The sequence below is a fragment of the Penicillium diatomitis genome, assembly GCF_028827545.1.
Source record: "Penicillium diatomitis strain IBT 30728 chromosome Unknown utg000003l_segment0_segment0, whole genome shotgun sequence".
Lineage (NCBI taxonomy): Eukaryota > Fungi > Ascomycota > Eurotiomycetes > Eurotiales > Aspergillaceae > Penicillium > Penicillium diatomitis.
Window position 1 is genome coordinate 2,691,292 of NW_026623175.1, and position 18,857 is coordinate 2,710,148.

General features: G+C 51.0%; 4 protein-coding genes across 4 annotated transcripts; 2 read left to right on the top strand and 2 right to left on the bottom strand.

Annotated features, from left to right (window-relative positions):
• Positions 1-2,155: 2,155 nt before the first annotated feature.
• On the top strand, positions 2,156-5,074 carry farB1 (putative C6 transcription factor (Ctf1B); the record flags this gene model as incomplete). Its single annotated transcript, XM_056932706.1, has 3 exons — positions 2,156-2,443; positions 2,565-2,736; positions 2,823-5,074. The coding sequence occupies 3 exons, from the start codon at positions 2,156-2,158 to the stop codon at positions 5,072-5,074; spliced, it is 2,712 nt and encodes a 903-aa protein (XP_056792665.1).
• A 1,990-nt stretch (positions 5,075-7,064) lies between these two features.
• Positions 7,065-8,492, bottom strand: N7539_003104 (GIY-YIG nuclease family protein; the record flags this gene model as incomplete). Its single annotated transcript, XM_056932707.1, has 1 exon — positions 7,065-8,492. One exon carries the CDS (start codon positions 8,490-8,492, stop codon positions 7,065-7,067), a length of 1,428 nt encoding a protein of 475 aa, XP_056792666.1.
• Positions 8,493-13,428: 4,936 nt separating this feature from the next.
• N7539_003105 (Carboxypeptidase S1) lies at positions 13,429-15,585 on the top strand (the record flags this gene model as incomplete). The annotated part of the gene is made up of 7 exons (XM_056932708.1): positions 13,429-13,768; positions 13,850-13,954; positions 14,008-14,124; positions 14,188-14,311; positions 14,388-14,403; positions 14,475-14,642; positions 14,734-15,585. The coding sequence occupies 7 exons, from the start codon at positions 13,429-13,431 to the stop codon at positions 15,583-15,585; spliced, it is 1,722 nt and encodes a 573-aa protein (XP_056792667.1).
• Positions 15,586-16,364: 779 nt separating this feature from the next.
• Positions 16,365-18,223, bottom strand: N7539_003106 (unc-93 family MFS transporter; the record flags this gene model as incomplete). Its single annotated transcript, XM_056932709.1, has 4 exons — positions 16,365-16,611; positions 16,680-16,775; positions 16,883-17,490; positions 17,579-18,223. The coding sequence occupies 4 exons, from the start codon at positions 18,221-18,223 to the stop codon at positions 16,365-16,367; spliced, it is 1,596 nt and encodes a 531-aa protein (XP_056792668.1).
• Between the last annotated feature and the right edge of the window lie 634 nt (positions 18,224-18,857).

Below are 18,857 nucleotides of genomic sequence, written 5' to 3' on the forward strand. Positions count from 1 at the left end.
TGACACCTACAGTACGAGTATATTCTCGCGAGGAATCTATACTTGATGCCTTAAGGCGACAAATTGAATTGGAAGGTTCTCCATTGAAACCTTCTCGCTCGCCAATCTGTGATCACATCAGTAGTACGGCAGGTACCGTGAGAATATTATCCCTATTCGGCGTTCACTCGGTCGCTCATCATTTGTATTGGAGACATGTGACTGGGTGGCGGTCACTCATCGGACTCCATCTCCCAGTGTGGGGTGGACTGGGCCACTCCACCTTCTCTTCCCCAATGACACACCAGTACTCCACATCGCTCTTGCACGGCGAGTGATTTTCTCTCCCCCTTTTCGGAGCCACTTTACTCAGTCAAGTTCTACTGCCTTTTCACGGTGACTTGTCGTTTCAAATGCGGAACGAACAAAAGAACGGTCAGACATGGGCGAACATTGAGATATCCGTAAAATCCGTCCATGAGGAGAAAGTGCAGAAGACCCAGGCCCCGACAACAAAAGTCATCGATCTCGAACTGAGAGCGCCAAAACTCATGGACGTATGCCAAATGATATCATGGCTTCAATTCCCAGATCGATGCAAAGGAAAAAAAAGCATCCCCCAAGCGACCGGCCGTCCAGGAGCTGCATCGGATCCCCGGCACCGTGACGGTCCCGATGAAGGTAGCCTGGTGTGGTCGGGCGGGCCGAGCGTCTAGGAGAAATACCTCCAGATGCGGTAATTTGCGCCATGACATGCGGACTGCGGAGAGTCGGAACAATCGCGCACCTGCAAAGACGCAAACCCATTCGACTGTGGCACTGGGGTGGTGATGTGGAAAGCATAATGAGTAGAATACATCGTGATTGAAACCGTTGTAAGTATTCATCGGATGATCTCCCCTGTCAACTCGCCTGTACAGTCGCAGATTCTGGAGCGACGGCATTATACAGTATGTGTTGACCTGAGCTTTGGTTTTGACTCTGCCGCTTTAATTCTGAGTACATGGGCAGTGAATCTGTATTGACTCTATTGAGTATGTTCAGATGTTGTACTGGAGTCCTGCAGTGCCGACCTGCGACAAGACTCGGCAAATTCGAGACGAGCTATAACATCCATGGCAACAATTTTAGATCTTCGTGGTACTGCAAAGCCTTATATGATAAGACCGTCGAGTCCAGACAGTACCCCTCACCATGTCTTCTTCTCGACAATTTGACATTCGTTCGCGAGCCAGGATACAAAGAGAACATCCAATACAGAATTACAGACCAGGACGTCAAGTTGAATCGTCGGCCTCTGTGACGCAGTCGGCCCCTCCACACTTCTCGGCCAAAAGGGGAAAAGTCGCGCCAGTGGGACTGTGGGGAGTCTTTCCTTGTTTGAGTCTAGTCTGATCCTGTTCCACGGCCCACCCCAGACTACCCAGACTCCGATCGGACCGTTGTGAATGGTTGATGATTCACTTCTCGGTACCTCCAGGCCTCAGTAGTGGACTCGCTGCATGGCAGTTTAGGTACAGATCTGCCCTCTTCCCCCCAACTTCCGACCAATTTACACCTGCGCAACCCTCCGCGTGGGTTCACTTTTGCTACCACGGTCTCGTTTCATCGCCTCGTGGAGTCAAAGGGGACTCGAGCACCGGACTGTGTTGATCCTCCGTTGGGTGGTAGGGGTACATCGACTGCCCAGTACCCACCCATCTCTCCATAATATGGGGAAACGACCCAAGACTTGCCTCGTGAACATTCCCGCTCGTGACTCTGGCCCTTTTCTACAGAACCCTTTTATTTAATTCATTTTTCTCTCATGATATTCCGATTTAGTATTTCTGAATTTCATATTGCACGGTTCCGAACATCGAGGGAGACTACAGTCTACAGTCTACACACTTTACTTAAACAATCCTTCTCCCCGGCCCCGTGCGCGGCTTCTTCCCCAGATTCTCTTTCCATCCGCTTCTTTTTGATGAACAATCTCCCCTCTTCTGCTCTTGTTCCCTTTCTTCTGCATCCTTCAATTCTGGATGTTTGTGTATTGATATTCTCTACATCATTCGCGAACGCGACGACGACATAATAATTCCCTTCTCGAGCTACCCGCACACCCAGTCTCAACCCGCAGTGATCGAATGTGCCGCACCGACCAATCTTCCCACCCGTAATCGCCACCATCATCATGAGTAGTGCGACAACCGCCACAATGACCGAGACCGACTCGGCGAAACGCAAGTCCTCAGTTGCCGGTCTGACCGGCCATAACCGTCCTGTCAAACGTCGTGCGTCCAAAGCATGTTGCTGCTGCAGGGCTCGCAAAGTACGCTGCGACGTAGTGGAGAATGGTTCTCCCTGCACAAATTGTCGCCTGGATCAGGTCGAGTGTGTGGTAACGGAGAGTAAACGCAGAAAGTTTGTCATCACCATTCAAAACGCTGATCTGAAATTTTCACATCAATTCTTCCGCAGGGTTGTGCTTTTGAAAAAAAGCCCACCCTCAAGGATGTTGCCATTCTTACTCTCCTGCTGCAATTCAAGACTTTCGTCACTAACATCGGCTTTCTCTCTCTTTTGCGCTGTGTAACAGGAAGTCGCGCGTTGATATGGATATCAATCACACTTCGGACTCACCCGGAGACATATCTGAAGAGAATCCCTTAGGCTCGCTAGGACCTCTTCACGGTTTCGCCGAGAGGGAGCCGACTTCGCCCTCGTCGAACTCGGTCGATATTGACCATGGCCACCATATGCCTCACTTGTTGTGTGCGTACATTTCAGGCTGTCAGGTTTTGATTCAAACTTGCCAGTTCATGACTAACAATCCCTCATGGTTTTCTTCATCACTGCAGATCAGTCACAAGCTCAGCGAATTGGCTCAGATAATCACTACCGTCGCCGAATGGCCCCCAGTCCAGCCGTTCCTTCATCATTACCGCTTACGAATGCTCCTTTGCAATTCCAGCAGTTCCTCGACCCGCACTTTGGACTAACGCAACCGAAACCCCGTTCGTTACCTGATTACATTCGCGCTCTGCCATCTCGACTTCAAAATGAAGATATCGATTACCTGGCCGCCAAGGGCGCCCTCACTATCCCTGATGTGAACCTGCGCAACGAATTGATCAAGGCGTATATTCACTACGTGCACACTTATATGCCATTGCTGGACTTGGAAGAGTTTCTTGAGACTATTGTGCACAATGACGGCGTTCGTCGAATCAGTCTGCTTCTTTTCCAGGCCGTCATGTTCGCTGGTATGGCTTTTGTCGATATGAAGCATCTCCAGGCGGCTGGATACCATACCAGGAAAGCCGCTCGCAAGATTTTCTTCCAACGTGCGCGGCTTCTCTACGATTTTGACTATGAAGTGGATCGCATTTCTCTGGTGCAGTCACTGCTCTTGATGACCTACTGGTACGAAACCCCCGACGATCAGAAGGACACCTGGCATTGGATGGGCGTGAGTCTTTCTCTGGCCCACACCATTGGATTACATCGTGATCCGGGCAACTCCCGGATGGAACGTCGCCGCCAACGCATGTGGAAACGCATCTGGTGGAGTACCTATACACGCGACCGGTTGATTGCACTGGGTATGCGACGCCCAATGCGCGTCAAGGACGATGATTGCGACGTCCCCATGCTCACCTTGGACGACTTTGAATTCCACTCCTTCTCTCCGGAGATTGTGAAGATGGTAGGCAATTCGGAGATCCTGCAGAATGTCAGCCACCAGCGAGAGTTGGCCCTGATGTTCATTGAAAAAGCCAAGCTATGTCTCTGTGTGAGCCACGTGCTCTCGGCTCAATATTCCGTCTTGAGTCACAAGTTTGGCGGAACAATGGAGACGACCATGATGCTGGTACCGAAGAAGTCGACCGCCGAGACATACGAGGTGCGGCGCTGTGACCAAGAACTGGAGGACTGGCGGGCCAATCTTCCCATGGAGACTCGATACTCGCCCTCGGAAGGTGCTAAACTCTCCGAGGCCCAAGAGGTTCTGCACTCCCACCGGGCGTTGTTGAAAATGGTCTACTTGACCACCTCCAGTGCGCTGCATCGCCCTCAGGTTCTCCCCGCTATCCCTTACCCTTCTACCGATGCCGAGTTACAGGAAATGTCGCGCAACAAAGTTCGCTTTGCCGCGATTGAAATCACCAACATTGCCCAGGATCTGCACGTCCTCGACTTGACTCGATACTACCCAACGACCGGCGTCACGGTCTTACTGCCCGCTGTGATCATCCATCTCCTGGACATCAAGTCCACCGATCCCAGTGTTCGAATGACGAGTTTGCAGCGATTTTACCAATGCATGCGAATTCTCCAGCGCTTGCGCGAGATTTACGCCTCGGCTGATTTTGCCACCTCATTCCTCGAGGCGGCCATTCGCAAAGCGGGCATTCAACTCACCGTTGCCCCTCAAGATGTGCAATCGTCGCGCCCTCGCCCCAGTCGGAAATCCACGGCTGATGTGACAACGGCCTCTGCCTCTGCTCCGACGGCCAACAACTACACCTCGACGACCACTGATCCTCTGAACCTCCTGAATCGTCCCAGCGCCCTAACACCGCCGCCGGATTCATTGGCTCAAAAGATCCCAGACTTGACCTACCCTCAGACACGACCCACACCGACTCGCCCTCAACCTACCACAGATCTGTTCGCCTCTACTCCTCCACACTCCGACAGCAGCGAGAACGGCAGCACCAACAACGTCAACCCCAGTTACGCCTCTCACGACGCATTTGCAATTCCCGACCTCAACTCCGAGATGAGTCTGACAGAACTGATGGATCTTGCCAACGATGCCGAAGTCACACAGAACGATTTTGACGCTTTGATCAACTTTGACGACGCCGGCGCCGATCTCTTCACGGAACACGCTTCACAGCAGCCAGAGCACTCTGTTCCTGGCGTGGGCGCCGAAGAAAAGGCCTACGAATTTGATATGAAGGCTTTGGGATTTGATACCGATTCTAAAGTGTTTGATTTTACCCATCTGACGGACTCTCATTCTGAAGACCGCGGCCATGGACTTTCAACCGAGGCTCAACGCACAAGCCTGGACGCCAATCTCGGAATGGGATTTGACGAGTGATGAACCCCGATGTTCCCGGGCTGAAGCGGGCGGTCGACGGCCCCGGTTTCCGTTACTGGCAGTGGGGCCCCACGGGGAGAAATTTCTCTTTTGTGAAAGTTCTCCGTGTTTTGTGTGCCCCGCGGGCCCGCGAGTTTTAAAAAAGCGGAAGTACGAAAGGGGTAAAAATAACCCCACTCTGAATTACGGTCCTCGCTCACATGAGAAGTACACTGCCACTTTAATTATGGGACCGGTCCAGCTCTGCTATTCTATTCAGTGCTAAAAAAATTCCTTTTTTTGCATTTTCCGGAGCCATTGAATCTTTCTGGGGACTTGAGCGACTGTTGTTTGACCCCTTTGTTTGTTGTTCAAGATCTTTTTTTCTTTTGGCCTCGTGGCTGCCTTTCTCCCAATTGATATCTCTTTTGGGGGTATTGGGAGTCGACGAGGTAGAATGTATATTGAACGATTTCCCTTTGTGTGTTATCCCTTTTCATGTTTTTCTTTTTTTTTTCTTCTTTTTTTCGATTCCATTCTGGAATATCTGTCATTGATTCAGTCAGTGACGTGACTTTCCGATGATCCTTGATGAATGGATGATGATTGCCTACGATTCGAGGACTTCTTCCAGAGTTCTCCCCTGCAAGTATGATATTCATTCACCCGTCTATCTCGAATGATCATGTATATACGGGATATGTGAAGAGCAGGCACAGCATGACTGGAATGAATCAAAACATGAAAACTCATCACAACATTATCGATGGCCTTTATGGAGACATAGGCACAGCTGCAGCTCCAACTGTATCGAGTCTATCGTAGCAGAGCGGATAGAGTACCCAGGTACCTACCTAGTCATAAAACATGCCTAAGACGGGATACTACAGTTATAGATCTTATACAAAGAAGATACGTTGCCAACCCATCCCTCTGTATTCTGATTGTACATATATAATAAATCACCTCTCAACATTAAATCTGCTCTAACATACCCACCTCCTCTACTCTAAACCCAACGCCCAGTCGACATTCACATCGATCCGCACGTAGGCGTGTCAATTAGAAGCGGAAAAACACGCACACCCTCGCAGCAGAGCATTGACCGTCGGTGCTTCAGAGGGAGTCACCGGCCCTGCGTCACCGAGCAAGATCTAGACAGGTGGTACATTCTTCAATGTTGTTCTACACGCTTTTCGATGCGATATACTTCATCTCTGGCCATTGCATTGGATGACTCTTATCAGTGCGACGATGTAAGTCCATGGTGGAAGAGATCTAAGTGACGCCCGATAATTTCCACGTGATACATGGTGGGCTTGCGTTGGGGACTTACGAGGTAAGAGGGAAACTGTGGTACTTTGGTCCTGATCAGACGGGAGTGTGTACGTGTATCAAGCCTGATAGAAGATGCTCGCTGAAGTCGCGCTGCAATCTTAAAGTCCTCCCGTCGGGTTGAGATACTTCAGTCCGAGGACCTTGGAGGGGTGGGTCATACGGATAACGGATGACTGCAGGAAAAGCGAGGTGATGAGAGGATTGTGAGAAAGGGAAAGGATTGGAGCATTTCGGGTTGGAGTCTTGATCGTAATTGTCATTCATCTCATTCCATGTTTGGATTCTGATCGCGGACGGAGTTGTGTTGGAGGGTAATGCTTGGTGGATGTGTCCTGGGATATGGGAATTCGTATGGTCTTTTATGGGTTTACCACAGGCGCGTTTTTGTGCCAGTGTTTAGTGTATAATTATCCTCTTCATGACGTTATTGAACGGAATGGCAATTATGGGAGAAAAGCATTGCGGGCTGCAAAACAGAATTGGCTCTTGATTAACATAATTCAACTCGGGACGTGTTTATGGCCCAGACAGGTTGAACAAGACAACCAAACGAATCCACGAAACGGAGAAACAAGATTTGGAAGAACATCGCACAGCGTCACCGGAAGATACAAGAACTCTGTGTACTCGAATCGGCAGTCCCTGGGGGCGTGGATGACTGTAGTAGACGAGATTAATTTGATGCGGACGCAGTCTTAGTACTGTCTTTATCCTTCGAAGGCCTGGGACTATTCGCGCGTCGCCTTGGGACTTTCCGAGTGGCCTTTGACTGAGTGGGCGACGGGCTCAGATGCAAGTGCTGAAGATTCGACGTGATTCCTGCACAGTCCTCGGCAGTCGGTGTTTGGGGTCTGACATTCGCATGTGAATCTGTGAAAATCGGGTTCCGGACTGATGCCTGTGATTGCCTTTGGCTAGAAGGCGGGTTTTTCTTGGCGCTAGATGTTCGCCTCTTGCTTTTGAGAAGATCTTGAATCGCTTGTTTGAGGCCATCGTCTTTTGGTGGTAGGTTTTCGAGAAGTTTCCGATTGAGCGTGCCGGATTTCCTATACGGACCGTCTCTGAAGAAAAAGACCCACTGGTTCAGTCTCTCCTTCAATTCTTCAACTTTTTCGACCCTCAGTAGTTCGTGGTGACGAGGGGATTTCTTGTCGGATTCATTGCCCGATGACTTGCACTGTTTGCACGGCTCCTGTAATTGGTATTCGTTATTTCTGAATTCCAGGAGAATGATCTGCTCCAAGCGGTAGGCACAAGGCGTCATAGAGGTCAGAATCTCCTGGACTGGACCATAACACTTCTCATGCTTAACCCATCGATCGTGCATGGGAGGCTCTGACGTCGTATGCCCGAATTTATACATTCCTTGTCCCAAGCTAGGGACCCTCAAAAGGTATATCCAGCCCTTCTTCGACGACTTCCCCTCCACTGGCTGGCAGATTTTAGAGGCGATTCTGTTCATGATCGTCTCTTGACTCATAGTCAGATTGCGCTGGATTGACCGAATCTCTGCTGACTCCGGGTCGAGAATACCCCGCGGTGTTCCACAAAGTGGCTTCTCTATGGTGGTCACACCATCAATGTCGCTATCCTCGACTTCTTCGTCCTGTTCGGTCTCAACAGAACTAGCATCATCCGAGTCGCACTCACGCTCATCAAGTTCGACTGAGATGACAGACACCTGGGGTTTCATCGGAGTGGTAGCTTTCAAAGGCGCTCCATGCACTTGAGTCCCGGGAAGAGCTAGACACCTCGTCAAGGTATCCGCCACATCTCGGTAGTTTTGATGGTATTCGTCGCACCATTGCGAAGCAGCCTGATCAAAATGCTTGGCATGATTGTGGCAGAGCCTACTTTCAGCAAAGTTCTGCAGTATCCTGAAGAAGGCAGGGCTGCGACGCTGTTCTTCTGGGTGTTTGCTCAAATCCGAGAAATTGCTGGTCAGGATGTGGTTGGCTTCTTTCAGACTCCGTTTGGTCAAATGAATTGCGCAATTGTCCGTCCCTTTAACTCGGTACGCGCAGGTTGCGGAGTAATCCTCGTTATATACCATATCAATGGTATAAGGAAGGGTGTCAAACATGGGGCTTTTTTTTCCCATTTTGCGACGGATCACCCTAGTCCGAGATAGAAAAGACAAACTGAAAATAGTCGTGGAAAGCACGGAGCAGTTGAGTGAAAGTTTGCAACGACTCTACCCTTGGCGCTGTGTGGAAATGAAGTTATCCATTGCATTCGGAGAGAGGTGGATGTCTCAGCCTCTTATAAGCAGTCCAATCGCCCATTCGCAGCTATCGTGGGGGCTGTGACTCGTCTAAAGTACAGGCCCCCTGTTTTCGATCGGGCGACACCTCGTAGATTTGTCCAGATGAGGGGGGCTGGGCGCCAGCAGTCTCCTGGACGTTGCTCGTACACCAGACAAGGGCCTTTCAGCTTTAGCTTGAATGAGCGATGACCGGGCTCGCAATTGAACATGGGTTCTGGCTAGCTCGGGAAACGTCGACAGCAACAGGTGAAGTCTCTGGTTTGCTGCGCGTCCTTCGGCGAGGAAGCGAAATGCACGATGCAGGATGCTATCCGCTTGATTGGATTGTTTGAAGCGCGCTAGGTAAGTTCGAGAGGAGTTAGCTGGCGCAGTACATGTGCTAGTTTCTGGACGGCGCGAGTTTGCCTCGTGGTCTGGTGATGACAGCCTCGACGTTCGGTAGAGAATCCATCAGCTCTAGAGGCGCGAGTCGTGTATATGAAAAGCATCTTCAACCTTGAACAACACAGGCATTATTCACGGAGTCAACTCTTCAAACAGCAGGCATCAAATTGCGTCTCTTGTCCGTCGCTCAAGCTAGACCCTCACAGACATTATCTGGAATGGAAAACGCCTTGACCAGGATCCACGGTGCCGTTGCATAAGAGTTTGTTTCAGGATGTGTAGGTCCTTCAAGGATTAGACTAATGGCTGGATGGGAAAGAAAGTTGCTTTTTCCTTAGTGTCTATGCGATAGGCAGCATCAAACACGGAGCAGGAAGCAGCAATGGACCTGAGGGACTTCTGGTGAGGACGACATTTTCTGTTCGTGGAATCACACGTGGGCTGAGCTCGCATGGCAGCTCAGCTCACGTGGGAGCCGGGGACACGTTGTTCCAGATTTGAAGCGCGATGCACAGTTGCACACGCAGTCCCAGTTTGAAGTGACCCCTACGAACTCCAGTAGAGAGATTCACTGTAGCTTCCATGACATTTGCACTCCACATCTTTTGATCGCTGATCAAACTTCGAGACTCTCTATTTTAGGATTTCATATGTCAAACTCCATCAGGCAGCTTACTAGACCTGACAAGCCCCAAGAAAAATTCATCACATTGGGGATTAATTACATCTAGACTAGCGGGACTATCCCTCAATGCTGCTGCTATCTCTCATTCACCGACTATCTCGAGCTGGGGCGTCTGTCTATCGCCTATGAACTGATAAGTATCCACGAGACCTTGAAGCTATTTGACAGTCTTTGAATGAATGCGCCAGTCATCAGCGTTCAGTTCTATTGAAAACGCTTCTGGTTTCATATAAAACTTCAAAAGCACATATATTCCTGGCAGGATGCTTCTGTATACGTCAAAGTGAGCGTCGTACGGAGACACCAACCTCGACAGACAACCTTTGCCAAATGTTCCCATTAACCTGATGACGCGGCATTCTCATCTCAGCATTATCGCCATTTTGACCTATTGAGACTGCAGTCTCGGAGCGATCTAAACAATAGCTGGGGTTGGTACGTAGCCGGGTGTCCACGAAAATGTCATTTCTACCTACCCTTATATTGGTCATGTATGGATCGCAGCGTGCAAAACATTCACCGAAGCTTATTCCGCGCCAGCTTACCTGATAAACTTCAGCTTTGCATGTTGCGCGACCGTTTGAATGATTGGGAAAAGGTAAAGAGTCCCTTCTGCTCGAGTTAGCCCCAATTTCGCTTGAGGAAAATTAGGCTTTCTTCTCATGTGATTGTTGGACTCGCTTCTATATTGCCAAGGTTACAAGCCTCCAGCTTTTGAGATGATGCCTATGATAACTGGAGCCTGCCTGCTCACCGGCCGCCAGCAAAAAAAATCCAGCAATGTGCTATAGTATGTCGGAGAACAATAGTATGGAGTAGCTACATCACTTGCCAGAATCACCAGCGACCCGCTCTGCGTGCCAGCACTCTACCCTCACCACTTACCCGGGCTCCCAGACTCCAGCCTCGTGAGTCGCACGTCATTAACATCGTCTTGGCGGTGATGAGGAATGATAATCTCCCAGCCACTTGGTCGCTTTTTTCTCCACCGCGAGCCATTCGAGAGTCTGGGCTGTTCTGCACTGACGTCCGAGCCCTGTAGGAGCAAAGGTACGTCTTACAGCGTCTGAGCGAGAATTGCGGGGAAGCTCCAGCTCGAGCTCGAATACCTACAGTCGAGCTATGGGAGGGAACTTGGAAGTGAGGCTTCTGCGGGTGACCAAGTGCTACAGTCCACGGGCTCTGAGCCCACTGGCCCAGTGGTTCGTGAATTTCAACGGGGCGGGTAGTTTATCCGGCTGATGTTGGATATGGTACCCGTGATGTATAGAGAGTGAGAGAGAAAGAGAGAAGAATAAGACCTCTAGAAGTCCTCTGATCCATCTGCATCAATGTACATTTCAACCGAGGGATGCGGGCTTGTTCCGGTTGGGGAGAGCACATTGATGCAGCTGGTGCGAGCTCCATACATTCCACGCGGCAAAGGCCAATGCTCCGGCTACCGAACATAGAGAAGCCCAGCCTTCTCATCACCAAGCCGGACCCTTCTAAAAAGAGTTAGCTCAATGCCGTCAATATATGTACATCCGAGCCCATCGCGCGTTATCACCTACCTGATCTGGATATCTCCCTCTGGATTTCTGGATCAATTGATTGACAGCCCAGAGCCAAGCCAAGCTAATTCTTCATCCTCTCCGCTCTGTCTTGCTTATCGGCGACTAGTTCAACAGATTGCGGACGATAATATGGTGGCGCACTGATTGACGGGATGGTCACGCCATCAGGAAGTGGAGCTCCGATCGCAAGCCCGACGCCGCCATAGTAGTGATTGTACTTTGTCGTGAGAAGACTTGGGCGTGCTAAGGAACTGATCTCGCCAAGCGCGATTTGGGTTCCGTGGCAACAATCTCTGAACAGTCGGAGTTCCGAAAAGGAACACCAGTGAATACTGACAACTCAGGAGCCAGGAGTCAGTAGTGACTCGGTGACCACCGTGCGAAAGTGGTGGAGCTTAAGAAAAAAACGCCAATCTTACCATGTCAGGGAAGATGGTGGAATCCTCTTCGATAACGAGGGAGTTGCGTTGGTTGCCGCCAGGAAGAACGTGCAAATTGGTACGTACGACGGATTGGTATCATGACAGTGACATCGCGATTGCATCGGGAGTTTCCACCGAGGTACATACAATGCAATGCCATGGTCGATCATTCAACATTGCATCGATCTGCGTGACGAATGGAGGTAGTCTCGTCTCATCTTCCGTGGAAGGGGGCGACTCATTTCTTCCATACGCAAGGTCCGTGGCTCACCATCCGAGCCCTTGCTGGGTCCGACTGAGATATGCGGGACTTGTCTGGTGATTCGGAATACATTGCAGGGTAAGGTTTTGGGGTGTAAGAAAATGGAATGTCGAGTGAACCAGCGGACACTGACAGTCTCATGAGCACATGACCGTATCGTTGTACATATCCAGTAACTGAACCGTAGTACTGTACGCCTAACGATAGAGAGATTTCCCCGCTTGTACCTGAACCCTCCAAATCGATTCTTGACGTCTTCCTCCCAGGGACAGGAACAGGACCGACCGGCAGACTCCATTGATGAACAGCATTGGCCCAACCTGTTCCCGGGGTTCTTGACTGCGACCGAGCTGGTGGTGTTCACGGATTGCATTGTCTCCAGGGGGGCGGAGCTGCAGATGTAAGCTCTCAAATGTGATGTAATTCTCCTGGAGGCTTGCAGTGAGCAATGATGGCATCCTGCATGACCGACTATCCATGATCTCAATTGTCTCCGAGCGAGTGAGGGATATCTTTTCCTCTGCTCAGATTACGCCTTCTTCGACCTCGAGATGAGACCCTTTTCCAACCCCCAATCATCGTGATCAATATTGGGGGCTCCATCATCTATCAATGAGGCTTAGCGGATGTCGATCTTTTGCCTTCCGCTCGTTCCGCGTTCACGGCCCCAATTTTCTTGTTATCTGGACCATATTGACCAGCGTGAGTCCCGTCGGCGTTCTTGCTGTTAAGGAATCCATGCAACAAGGCTCAAGACGGGCGTTATGATGTTATCATGCAAGCCTCGTCTGGAGGGCCTTGCCGAGCCCTCCCCTCCCGGTTGGCTGGCTCTTGGCTCTTGCTCAACGGGGATGCTGGGCGAAAGTCAGGCCCTTTCCATGCTCAAGGACCCGTGGAGCCTCCTCATCGTAACTTCAATCGATCTGCACCGATTAGGAAAGCGATACTACCTTCCCCGGAGCTCCTGCGGAGATGGCTGCAGAGGGGCTCCACGACAAGTGTCGCCGCGCCCATGACTGGCCTCGTGCGCTGGAAAGCCATGTCTTGGCAAAATCTTGGTCCGCTTCGCTTCCTGTCTTGGAGAGGAAGCTGGCTGAGCTATGACAAATGACGATTGTGAATCAAAGATTCAGGCCACCGGCGTTTATCTGGGATTGGGTATGTTTGTGCTCCAAGTTTTAGTCGGAGGAGAGTGAAATCTCGCTGGCCGATCTTGCAGTAGACGCGCCTTGGCGTAATCAACAAGACAGACACACTCAGCGGTTGGTGACAACTCAATGTCAGACGCTTGGTCGGCCCTCTAGGGTGAGATTAGCATTTAAGGACTCGATTCCCCACCAACGCTGTGTTCACGTTATTGCCCACGCTACGTCGAGAGATTGGAACTGCGCCGTTTCCTATCTTGCAGAGGCTGTTTGATTGCTCCAAGCTTCACTCCAAGGTCGTGAGGAATCTCGCAACCATGCGCTCCTTCAGTCTCCTTTCTTTGGCCCTGCCTCTCGCGGCCGCTGCCTCGCTGCCCTGGGAGGAAATCGCTCGTCGTCAGCTGCCCAATGAGCCTACCGATGTTAAGACCATCAAAACGGCCAACAATGTCACCATTCGGTACAAAGAGCCCGGCAAGCAGGGAGTGTGTGAGACCACTCCCGGGGTCAACTCGTACTCGGGCTACGTCGATCTGAACGAGCATGCGCACACCTTTTTCTGGTTCTTCGAGGCTCGCAAGAACCCTGAGACTGCTCCAATCACCTTGTGGTTGAACGGTGGTCCCGGTAGTGACTCGCTCATCGGTCTCTTCCAGGGTAAGTGACAGTCAGAAATAGAAAATTATGGGAATTTGAAAAAGAGTGATAATGCAGAATATGTACTAACTCTTTTGACAGAGCTCGGCCCGTGCCGTGTCAATGAGAACAATGAGACGGAGCTCAACCCTCACTCTTGGAATGAAGTCTCGAACATGCTGTTCCTTTCTCAGCCCCTGGGCACCGGTATGGACGAGATATATTGCAAAACCATTGAAACAAGTCTAATGCATTCCCAGGATTTTCCTATGCCGACAAGTCCCCCGGTTCTCTCAACCCTTACACTGGTGTCTTTGAGGATGCCGAGTTTGGTGGTGTGACTGGTCGTTATCCTGTCATCAACGCCACTATGATTGGTATGTATCCGGTGATCTGTATATTCACGCACGGCCCGGAACCTGAACTGACCCTGTTTAAAGACACCACTGTTCTTGCTGCCGAAGCTACTTGGGAAGTCCTGCAAGTTTTCCTGAGTGGTCTAGGTAAGCTGGATCCCAATGTCAAGTCCAAGAGCTTCAACCTGTGGACTGAGAGTTACGGAGGGTGAGTTGAATCCAGCGTGTGCGGTTATGTTTTGTATGGTAAAGATTTCTGAACAGCGACGCTAACTTTTCCATAGACACTATGGCCCTGCCGTGAGTGGAATACAAAAGCTATTTCCTGCCACTGCCTCTTGCGGGGGACTTCTTACTAACTCCTCGACTAGTTCTACGACCACTTCATGAAGGAGAATGAAAAGATTGCCAGTGGTTGCAACGAAGGAGTGGAAATTGAATTCAACACTCTGGGAATAATCAACGGAATCATCGATGAGGGTATCCAGGCTCCTCACTACCCGGAGTTTGCGCGCTACAACACCTATGGTATTGAAGCTGTATGTTCCTATTGCCCCTCCTCCTCCTCCCCCTTTTGACAATACTATAGACAATATCTTTGGTGTGGTTCACGCTGATCCACGGATACAGGTCAACGAGACGGTCTACAACTACATGAAGTTTGCCGACGCCATGCCCAACGGTTGTCAGGACCAGGTTCTGTCCTGCAAGTACACCAACCGGACTTCCCTCGCCGACTTTGCGATTTGCAGCGAAGCGACCAACATGTGCCGTGACAACGTTGGTACGTACACACAACCGTCCCTCTTTCCATTTGATAAGATCTCCTCACTAACGGACTTTGTTTTTTTCTCCCATTTTATAGAGGGCCCATACTACCAATTCAGCGGCCGCGGCACCTACGACATCCGTCACCCTAGCCGCGACCCCACCCCTCCTGAATACTACCAAACCTACCTCGCCAAAGACGAAGTCCTCAACGCCCTCGGCGTCGACCTTAACTACACCCAGTCCAACAACGACGTCTACTTCGCCTTCCAACAGACTGGCGACTTTGTCTGGCCCAACTTCAAGGAAGACCTCGAGGATATTCTCAAGCACAATGTCCGCGTCGCCCTCATCTACGGCGACGCAGACTACATCTGCAACTGGTTCGGCGGCCAGGCCGTCTCGCTGGCTATGAACTATGCCCACAGCAAGGAATTCCGCAAGGCCGGATATGCGCCTTTCACCGTCGACGGTGTGGAGTACGGCGAGACAAGAGAGTACGGTAACTTTTCGTTCACCCGCGTATATGAGGCGGGCCACGAAGTTCCGTACTATCAGCCCGTTGCGTCGTTGCAGCTGTTCAACCGCACGCTGAATGGATGGGAGTTGAGCACGGGAGAGAAGAAATTAGGCATGAAGGAGGGGACCAAGGGTCCGGCCACGGCGACTCATACTGAGTCGTCGGTTGCGCTGCCCACAAAGACCGGTCATTAAGATGATCCAGGGTGCTGGATATCTCGAGCCCATTCAAGACCGGGGGTGCCCCTTTTTGATGACGTGAAGATGGCGATTACGATTACCCACGACGATGACAATAATGCATTCATGTGATGGTCTCGAATTATATTCCTTTGACGTAGAAATAGACAAATCCTTCTGCTTTCTACGACGAATCTCCCAAAAGCCCAAGTAGGCGTGGTAACGTGTACCTACCTCACCCCAGTCGATATATGAAGTTGTGGTCGTCCCTCGTGCAGACGGATACGTCTTATTCAGCGAACTAACCACAATGAATGCGTAAGTAGACTCTCCATCTCTTTGTCATAGTTGCATATTGCAAGTCCACCAGGTAGCCTCGAGACCGGCCGGGCACGGAGAGAGCAACAGAGAAAATACCCGGGAAGACAGTCCCACCTCCCAGTGTTCATTATGATCAAGTGGTCCCGGGGCCTTGACCATCATCTCCATGATATACCGAGCTAGAAGTGCTGGAACCGTGTGGCGGGGACGGAACGGTAACGATGCGCGTGATCTGGTTCAGGATGTATGATGTTGGAATAAGAAAGGAAGATATGCTGGATATATATGCTCGTTTATCCAGCCAAGTATACCGTGAAAGTGGCATGATACATGAGTCCCCGGAGGAGAAGAGAACAGAACGATAAAGTACATATGTATGTATACCCCGTAAACATGGGACATGGGACGCTGGACGCTGGACATGGGACACGGGACAGCGAAACCAAGTGGGAAGGATTAAAAGGAAAAAAAGTTTACATCTTCCCACTGTTCCCATCTCCACTATCCTGCTCAACATGCGGTTTATCATGTGAGTGTGTCAGCTCTGTACCACCGAGGACTTCGGCCGTGGTCTGATCCGAGAGACGCAGATCCTCGGCCACGTCGGTGTGCTCCTTAATCTTGCGGAAAATCACCGGTGAAGCAATACACATGCTGCCCAGGAGGAGACCCCAGCACGAGGCAAATTCGGTCATGTATGGTGTTTTTTGGGCGTCCATGCTTGTGGGAGATGTCAGCAAGGTGAAGTGAAATTGGAGAGTTGGTCATCCCGGGGGGAAACGACTTACCGCCACATTCCGGCTGCGCCGGCCGACTGGATACCCTTGTAGAAGCCGGCGAAATTGGCGAGTTTGCGGGCGTTGTTGGAGAGTGAGCCCATGTACCTAGATTTGGGATTTTTGGGAATTAGAAGCGTGTTTGAATCAGTGTTGCGCCGTGGGCAAGGCAGCTTCTGGGGGAAAGTTTGGGGGAAAAGGTGTGAACCACTCACCAGTAGGTGCATGTTTGGAACGCAGCGTCGTAGAAGCCATAGAACATGTACAAGAACATGGGGCCGATGTAGCTGCTGTCGGTGAAATCCGTATCGGCTTTGACTGTCTCGCGAGTGTACTGTTTCTGGAAGTCATATCCACCGCCCCAGATTGCCAATGTGATGGCCATGAGAATACCAAAGTTGATCTTGGCCCGGGTCGGTCGTGAGAACCACTTCATGTCGAGGAGCTGACCAAAGACAAAGGCGCCCACCATTTGCATTAGCCAGTAGAGCAGGCTGTTCAATGCGCGGGTACGCACGGTGAAATAAGCCAAGTTGACCGCATTGAAATGATACCCGTAGAACCAGTTACTGGCGAAGAACATGGGGAACATCAGGACAATGTACGAGTCGCTTCGCAGGGTTTCCCACAGACCCAGGAACTCCGACTTCCAGGTCGGGTTCTTGATCACAATGACCCGGGATCCATCGTCACGCTTGACGTATTTGGAGTCGACTAGCAGCCAACAGAGCACGAATCCGACGGCCATCAAGACCAGGAAAGCGATGTATGTGCCGTTGTTGACACTGCCGGCCGTGCTGTGCATGTTCTGCCCAAGGGGGACCTGTTGACGACCATGGTGCGATTAGTGAACCTGTTGATATTCCCCTGCACTTGGTCACACAAAAGCCATTCCATCAAGAGGGTCTTACCAAACTGCCAATCACACCACCCAAGTTAAAAATGACCCAGAAAATGGCGATGTATCTCCCCTTTTCATGTTCGTGGGGATAGCTCATCATCACCGCACCCTGTGCACACCACAGCAGACCGGCACACACCCCCAACAGGGCTCCCGAAAAGATCAAGAACCCGGCATTCTGGTTGATATTGTACGAGAGCAGCGCCGCCGTGTAGAGGAAATATCCAAAGCCCCCCAGTGACAAGGTGATGCGCAGACCCACGCGATTCGCAATGGAGCCGGCAAAGAATCCCACCACGGCAAAGGTGCTATACAGGGCGGTGTTGGCGTTGTTCACGTCGGTCGGGTTCACCTGACCACCACCACCGAGGCCCGAGACGGCATTATACATACCCGGACACAAGAAACACACAAAGGAGACGAGATAGAGTTGAACATCGGGGGAGGCGAACCAGGGTGCTTGGTACTTGCCGATCTTGAACAGTGGCTTGTACATCCATGGTTTCCCCTCTGCACTTTGATCTGTCGCGGCTTCGGGGTCTTCGACATTGATCGAGAGTGGTTTCTCGTGTGGTGTTGATGAGGGCTGCACTGGAGTCTGTTGCTGCGACCAGTTCGACTCTGGTGGTGGAGGTGAAGGCGGAGGGTTCGCCATGATATGTATATGTGGTGGTCAAGTTGATGCAAAGGGACCACGGACGACAAGGGGACGAAGAGGCGGAGACCTCGGCGATAACAATCACACCGTGATGCAGAACTCCCGTTTGCTCAGTCTGGACCCTGTCGTGTCGAGAAACACACTTGACGAGCAATGGAGGAAACAGTCGAAGCCGACAGCGACGAGAAGGGGTTCCGGAATGTTGTTGTCCCCTTTTTTCAGTCCCGGATCTGCTGTTGTGGTTCCCACTTTGCAGTGTCCTTTTTTTTCTTGCTGTCTTCCACGTGTCCGACCCCGCTGGACCAAGGATAGCAGGATTCCAAGACAGGAGGTGAAGGAGTTGTTTTTCGGAATGAACAACAATCACCGAGCGCGAAGGATTGGGGTTTTATGCGAAAATAGAGGCGAGTTTCCTCTCCCCCGGCTATTCACGCGCGCAAAGCGACTAGTATTTTTCTCTCGGATGTGCAAAGCTAATAGGGTTCCGATCGGGGTCAACTATGGGGACACTAGTAGATAAGAGTTTAGGGAGCAGCAGCCAACCGCCCAGCCATAGCCGGAGCCGAACTAACCCTGATTGTGTGTTGTGTGTAGTTGTGTCGTGTGTACAGTTGTATACGGTACTGTAATG